Here is an 8159-nt window from a genome sequence, read left to right on the forward strand (position 1 = left end):
TAGATACCGAAATCAAGCAAAGCTTAGAATTCGATCGAAAGGAATGAAGTCATAGGAATAATTAGTAATCAGTGAGGACAAGGTGAGTGCATATTAGACAGGTGTTATGTTTAATGGAAATAAGACTTGCGATAAGTCTATTTCCTATAGTAGAATGCATGAACACATTAATATGAGTATATGTTTGACATGATACATGTGTGTTATTGGTTATTGCATATGTTAAATGATATGTGTGAATACAAGTTTATATGATACATGATGAATGTATATAGTATATGTGAACACAGGATGATATGAAAAAGGATATAAGAGTATTATGTGATTTATAGAAAACATATGTGAACAATAAATAACAATGATATACATGTTATAGGAACACAAGAGAAGTGTTCTAAGTTACGTGATATATGCATATGAAATCATATTAGCAGTGATAAGTACATGTTAAGATATGATATAATAAATAATAATGTCCATGTTATATGATACGAGAGCTATAGGTATAGTTGGCATGCCAAGAGTCGAGGGTCTATGCGGTCATTCGAGAAATACAGTGATCCTTTGGGATATTTCATAGTGGTCATTCGGGACAAATCTCATAGCCCCTAGTGGGACCCCATACGAGCTGTGGTGATAGCATAGTGCACAACCTCAATAGACTCACATATCTACAGTTTTCACGTGTGTACATGGGCTAATAAATAAATAACATGTGTTGTATATATGTTTTGTGATATTAAGTGTATGATTTATCGGATGATATATGTATTGCTCAGTTAAATGAATCAGATATTGACTAAAAAGGTTATGTATAAGACGATATAATTACAAGATACAGATGATAGTAAGAATTGTGATGGAAACGATGTGTGATATGTATATGTATATCTTATATTATATTTAATGTTATAATTGTTGGTATGGCATTACAAGATTACATGTTAATGCATGTTTAAATAGTTAGAGTTTTCTTCTATATTTGATTATGTCTCACTAAGTCTATGACTTAGCATGTAAGTGATTTACACGTAGGTACCAAGAAACAAGAAGAGCGGGAATAGAAGTGGCAAGGATATCATCACTACTAATAGATCAGATCAGAAGTAATTGACAAAGTAGGTATTTTGGGTTGTGTATAGAGTGTTGGCATATAATAAGTTGTTAATTACGAATGCTCTGATCAATTTTGTATTTTGTGGTCTCTTTTATGTAAATTAACGTATTTTGTTTTAATGAAAGTTTAAAATTTCATGTTTTTCTTTAAATGTCAACGTTTGAAAAGTCAATGTGACACTTCAGACTCGTATTCGGGTCGGGTACGGGCTGAGGGTGTTACATATCCGATGGATGAAAGTAAAGGGGATGAGTGAAATCGACCGACTCCATGGGAAAAAAAAGGAAGAAAGTTAGGAAAGAGGAAAAAATCAGAAAGGTCGATCCCCCACACGAGACCTTTCCTCTGATACCATGTAAAAACACGTGTGAAGATAACTCATTTTATTACTATTAACCATTCTATACACTATCCTTTTTATACATTTCAATTACAGCAACTAATATACTAACTATCTTCTAACTAACTACTAACAAACTTCCTAACTAATTCTCAACTTCTCAACATCGTCGTTATCAAATGATTAAAAATCTTTGAACATAAATTACATTATATTCATCATAGATTTATATAAAAAATTATTGTGAAATAAGAAGCTTAATACTATCTGCATTTTATTTTATCACCAAATGATTAAAGACAGAATTAGTGTATGAGAATATTTCAAAAATCATATAATGACATTAAACATCACATCAAATATATATAATAGATAGACAAAAAGGGAGGAGTTTACATCAAGAAAACGAAGAGAAGATGGGAAATGGGTCCATTTTTAAACAACTTCAAATCCTAACCTCACTTATCATTATCTCAAATATATATATCTAATCGCATTGGTTCCTTCTTAAGAGCAACTCTGATTTCATTTTCACTCACAAATTGACCACCATCTAAAAGGACCTTTTTCATACATTATATAAATACAAATGGCCTAATTAATAATTGAGTAAACACACAATCATCAACCACACACTACTAATCATCATTATACACCTTTAAAAAAACTCTAAAAAAATAACATTCCCTTTAATCATTAAAGTTTTCAAATGTATTTAAAATTAATTAATAAAATATATTAATTTTCAGATAATTAATTTTTAATGAATTACAGGATAAGAAATAAAAATGCAACATTGTAATAAAATTTGAATGATTTAGCAGAGATTTCTACTTCTGAACCTTCTACAATACTTGAACCTTTGTTTTTTCTTCTTTCAACTAAAGAGAGAAGAAAGACTGTATATTACGCTTCTCTTTTAAAAGATTCAACAGCTCTCTGCCTGCCTTTCTGTGATTAACTTAAAAAGGGGGGGGGGGGAATTGGGGACCCTTTTACATATTAGCATTTTCTATATTAATTTTATCTTTGGAATCTTCTTCTCCATTGGAAGTAAAAATGGAGAATTTCTAGTGTTTCTCTCCTTCGCTTGGTACTATGAAAAGATGCTGTCGGAACGATGATGTTTATGTCAACTTTAATACTTGAAAAAAAAGAAGATAAAAGATAAGGGAAGACAATGTAAACTCTTGTCTTGTCGTTGTTGTCTGAATCTGGATTTCTCTATATAACTGTCGAAATGCCACTCCCTATTGGAGATGCAAATGGACTCTCCGGAAGATCGAGTCCTTGGCTGCTGCAAAACAAACAACAGATGCATGAAAACAGCTCGGAAATGATAGACGTCGAATGCCGGTTTAGGAACAGATAAAGAAGATGCATGCATACCTATCCTGGTCATTGTAATTGGGACTAATATGATTCACTTTGTCCTCACTGGTTGAACCAGTATTCAGAACATCCAACAGATAGTTGAAACGCTCATATGTTTGGAAATCCGCTGCTTGGTCTGCGCAGGCTAGAACCATAGTTTTTCGATGGTTAAAAACGGATATTAGGAGACTTGAAGAACGAAACGAATGAGGAATCCGAAAAAGGGAATTTTGGTTATACCATCTGTGTGCTTCAGTTCATCCATTGAGTAGCCAAAATAGAATTGATTAGTCATATATTGCTTTGGTGCTAATTGCAACTCCGAGAAATGCCTTCTCTCGAACTCCAGTGCTTGCTCGCGATCATCTAACAGCTGTTTCCGAAATAGCCTTGAATTATCGCAAGCTCTTGGCACTGTAAAACGGACAGGCAATTCGATCTTTGAATCAGAATAAGGAACTAATATGTATGCTATGGGAAACAGAATGATGAAAACAAGCAACAAACGAAGAGATAGTAACTTGATTGAAGCTCTGAATCTCCATCTATGAAGTGTGAACCATAATACATAGGAGGATGCTGTAATTTCTCGTTATATTTCCTGCAAAAACCGAGAGGCAAAATAACCCATAAGCATCGATGCATCATTGGCAAGAACATCGACAATATTAATCACAAAGCAACAAAGGTTTATCAGACATTCAAAGTCGATAATCGGTATCACACCAGTTGTAGCACTCATTGGAATTATAAACTTGCTGGTTTTACCATATGAAGATGGCAACCAGGTAAGGAAGAACATAAGAATTAATCACATCGTAAATCCGGCCTTTGAGGTTGCATCCGCAAAGTTTTCAATATAAACAAGATCAACCCCTCACTAATTCTTATAGAAGTATATGGAAAACAAGTTGAAGTACTAGAGAATATGACCATCTAATATGCAATGAAACAGGAAACTTTACCTATCAACCCTTGATTTTTCCCTATAGGGTTTCACCAGAACACGAGCCCCACATACGAAATGAGGATTTCCTTTAGCCAGAATTTGATTCACTGTCTCTGCGTAAACGAAAGTGACAAACCCGAACATCCTTTTCTGTTGGCACGGAATCCTAACATCATGCACTGGTCCGAATTTGCTATAAAATAATTGAAAGAAAAAGAATATAAGAACTGCAACAACAAAAATGATTAACTTAAATGATCTCATTATGATGATTTCATTACTTGAAGTAGTGTGAAACGTCGTGTTCAGTGAAGCTACTATCAGCTGGAAAGGTAAGGTATATCTGCCTAGAACAGGCAACTATTGCACCGGGATCATTCCTCTCAGGAGTATACTCGGGGTACTTTGGAGCATCTTCTGCCAATATCACAGCATGCTGCCCATGGGGCCTGCAAATCAAAATGACAATCAAGTACAAACATGTTCATTTTGCTAATTGTGTAAATACCAGGTCCAACATGATCATAACAATCCGCACCTGTCAATGAGCCGAATGCTGTTCTTTAATCTAGCAAGGAGCTTGGTCAGACTATAACCGGCCTTACCGTGTCGTTGGCTCTCGGTAAGATACCCCTCAGCTTGAAGTGTCCTCCCATACTTCTCATAGTATAGCATTGGCAAAGAGGCAATAGAGACAGGCAACCCTCTCCTGGCTTTTAGAAGCTCCATGAGCTCCAATTCTAGCTTTTTGAGAGTCCCGGGAGAGACTATTTTATCATCATTGCCAACCTCGTTCGAACTCGGATTGAAAAGCTGAGAAAAGGTGTCCGGCATAGGATGACCATGGAAGTACCTACAATTGTTTCCATGCTTGCAAAACCCCTTGTTGAAGTAATGGCAAATCTTAACAGGAAACTCAGGCAAGCTTGGGGACCTTCGGCTGGTTCTTGCACTCAATGCAGGTTCCGAATAATAGTAACTGCTCGGGTATTCGGAACCGACGGAACTGGCAGATTCTAACTGATCTTCCATGTTCAAGAAATGCATTTGCTTTTGGAGGCGATAATCTTCGGCAACAACATCCGAATACACCGGTGGTGCAAATTCCAAACCGTTAACATGTTGCTCAGCAGCAGTCACTGTGGGATGATCCCAGAAAGGAGTTGCGGCAGCTCTTCGAGCACCGGGAGTCGAAACAGCACGGGACAAAGCAGGGGAATACGGAGCGAACTGCATGGGGAGATCGACGACAGGGGGTGGAGTCACCTGAGGAACGGCTACCTTATTCAAGCTGAGCTCGGATTTGGCCTTGTGGATCAAAGAGTGGAGCAAAGTGTCGGGACCAAACGCCAAACGGATCATGTCCCGGTCACCATGGTCTTGCAAGAGAAGATAGCCGATAATTTTAGACACCTTATCAGGTTCCAATTGTTGGATTCTACTGTAAACAACTTTGGTCGATTCACTGAAATCCATCTCAGGTTCCTCAAAAACCCTGCAATATTCAAAGTAAATATACATATAACACCCTCAAAGCATACAAATATAATGAAATAATTACAAATAAGGTGCTACCGGTTTTGTTATTTAATTTTTACCGGTAACACCTTATTAACCGTATACCGAAGGCGCCGCATTACAGAACTGCCTGTCACAGAATAGCTAATTTGCTTCATCAATGTCTGAATTTAGTAAAAACAGGTAACATAATTTGACTGTCAACTTCAAACATTAACCATAATATAATGATTGGATTTCAAGAAATATGAAATACCATGAATGAAAAGCTAATTTGACTGTTTTTTCCCCTCCTACATGAAAACAAATTGAACAGTTTGCTTTATTGATTTTGAAGGAAGAACAGTTTCAAAATACATAAGCATTAACCATTAAGGAAAAAAGGGGGGCCACAAAAGTCTTGTTTTTCTTTTTTTCTATTTGAAAAAGCCCATGAACACTGAAGATGAGTAGCAGAAAAACACAGTTGTAAGCCAAAATCATGAACCACTTGTCATTTCAGCAACACTTAACCACATTCCTTTGAAAACCCTTGTCATTTCAACAACACTTAACCACGTTTCTTTGAAAACCCAAGTTAAAAAAGACAATTTTTGTGAGAAATAAAAGCAAAGCTACAGCTTTAGTTGAACAAAGATCAAAGAGACCCACCAAATCAAAGAGGTCCGAGAAAAACACAAATAATCAACAGGACAAATTCAAGGCCTCAAATTCTTCCATGCCCATCATTCTCTCACTTCCTTTCCATGGAGCTTTGGCTTTGCTAATACTATAATTCATCTTCTTTCTTTCTTGTTTTCCTGCAAATTCTTATTTTTCCTCCAAGAAACCAAGCTCTTCTTTGAAAAAAAATACTAAAAATAAAATGTAAGGCAAAATGACAGAAGGGATAGCCTTTAAAGGGAGCCTTGTCTTTAGTTCAAATCAACACACAAATAAGTAAATATATATACTCATTTTCCCATTCTCTCTATAAAAAACATAAAAATTAAATTATATATATATAGTAGTAGTAATAGTAAACAGAATAATAGTTTTGATTAATTGACTTTATTTGTTTAATAAAAAGTCAATTTTTTATTGTTGCTGTAGCTCTTATCTTATTTTTTATAGTATTAAAAAGGAATTAAATGTTTTCTTGTTGCCACATATTTTTAAATTATGAAAATAAATTAATTTTTATAAAATTCCAGGTTGTAGTTGTCGTTACAGATAGTTGCGGGGATTTGATTGAAAATGCGCCTGGATTTCCGAAACAGTTTGATGCTCGCGTAATGACTTAATTGCCCTTCCTAACTTAAGGAAATGCCCATTTGAATCACTTAATTACTATTAATTTTAAGGGTAAAGTATAGTAATGGTCACTGAACATTTCTAAAGCTTGCATTTAGGTTCCCCAACTTTTAAAACTTGCAATACAGTCCCCAACATTTATTCCGTTTGCAATTAGGTCCCTCAACTTAAACCACTATTAGAAAATTGGGGTAACGGTCATTGAACTTTTCAGACACTTGAATTTAGGTCTCCCAACTTTTAAAACTTGTAAAATAGTCCTCAATTTCATTCTAAACCCCAATTTCCAAAGTAATTCAATTTCATTCTAAACCCTAAATTCCAAAATAATTCAATTAAATTTTAAACCCCAAATTCTAAAATACTTCAATTTAAGGTTTAGAATGTAATTGAATTATTTTGGAATTTAGGGTTTAGAATGAAATTAAGGTGTTTTGAAATTTTGAACATGAATTTACTATTTGACGATATTTTTTTCAATATAAATTTGAGGTTTGTTTAACTATTTATATCAATTTTGAATAACAATATGCATTGATTAAACATCCCGAATAGCAAAATGGAAGCATTCTATTCGGTATTTCAACTTCCCATAAACTCTGCTCATTTCTTCAACTTTTGACTATATGAAATTCGGAACACTCATTTGGAGCATTATGATTTAAGTACCACTATGTTCTTGCATGCTATTTTTTTTATCAGATTTGAGTACCTAACCCTTTAGTGCTTTACAGTGTGTGATCATTTATGATTCACCTGAATTTGCTCATACAGTGATCATTTATGATTTAGTAGAATCAATGGTTTAGAATGAAATTGAATTACTTTGGAAATTGGGGTTTATAATGAAATTAATGACTGTTTTAAAAGTTGGGAGACCTAAATTCAAGTGTCTGAAAAGTTTAATGACCGATTATATAATTTACTCTAATTTTCTAACAGTAGTTTAAGTTGGGGACCATATTGCAAACGAATAAATATTAGGGGACTGTATTGCAAGTTTTAAAAGTTGGAGGACCTAAATGAAAGCTTTAGAAATGTTCATGACCATTACTATACTTTACCCTAATTTGAATTTTAATTAAATCAACTTGTTCGTAAATATCTATGTGTCTTCGATTCCGTCTGCTTTATCTATTGTTTGTGCTTTTCCTTTTAATTTACATCAGCGGTTGTGATTGTTGGTTGGGAGATGTGATGAAGGGGGCATGTTCGACACGTGGTCGAAGATTACAGCCTGATTCCATGTGGTGCGCGAAGTACGCGATAATCAGGAGGGGGGATAAGGTGGAGTCCACATCATCCGTTAATCCCATGTCCGACCTGGCATTTGTGGACCCCACTCACTCGGCTTTTTAAATTCACTCCACTTCTCCGTGATTGGTTCTCCCTCTCTGGTTCTCTCTCTCTCTCTCGGCTTTTTAACTACAAAAAATGATTTTTTTTTAAAATGTATAATGAATTATGAAAATTAATAGAAAAGTTAAAGTAATATTTAAAAAAAAGGTAAAAAAAAAAGTGAGATTCAAAGGAGGAAAATAAAAAAAAGGGTAATTTAGATGAGCTGT

General features: G+C 34.7%; 1 protein-coding gene across 4 annotated transcripts; it reads right to left on the reverse strand.

Moving 5' to 3' along the window:
• Positions 1 to 2285: 2285 nt before the first annotated feature.
• LOC120196469 (zinc finger CCCH domain-containing protein 18-like) lies at positions 2286 to 5260 on the reverse strand. 4 transcript variants are annotated; one of them, XM_039198272.1, is made up of 7 exons: positions 4319 to 5260; positions 4062 to 4229; positions 3797 to 3973; positions 3353 to 3432; positions 3072 to 3245; positions 2847 to 2967; positions 2286 to 2751 (listed from the first exon to the last, which is right to left on the reverse strand). In XM_039198272.1, the coding sequence occupies exons 1-7, from the start codon at positions 5254 to 5256 to the stop codon at positions 2682 to 2684; spliced, it is 1728 nt and encodes a 575-aa protein (XP_039054203.1). In that variant the 5' UTR covers positions 5257 to 5260; the 3' UTR covers positions 2286 to 2681. The 4 variants fall into 4 exon arrangements, with proteins under 4 accessions (XP_039054203.1, XP_039054202.1, XP_039054201.1 ...); XM_039198271.1 differs by having other exon boundaries at positions 2286 to 2754; XM_039198270.1 differs by having other exon boundaries at positions 2292 to 2751; positions 2847 to 2976.
• Positions 5261 to 8159: the final 2899 nt, after the last annotated feature.

The sequence above is a fragment of the Hibiscus syriacus genome, unplaced genomic scaffold, assembly GCF_006381635.1.
Source record: "Hibiscus syriacus cultivar Baekdansim isolate YM2019G1 unplaced genomic scaffold, ASM638163v2 tig00117034_pilon, whole genome shotgun sequence".
Lineage (NCBI taxonomy): Eukaryota > Viridiplantae > Streptophyta > Magnoliopsida > Malvales > Malvaceae > Hibiscus > Hibiscus syriacus.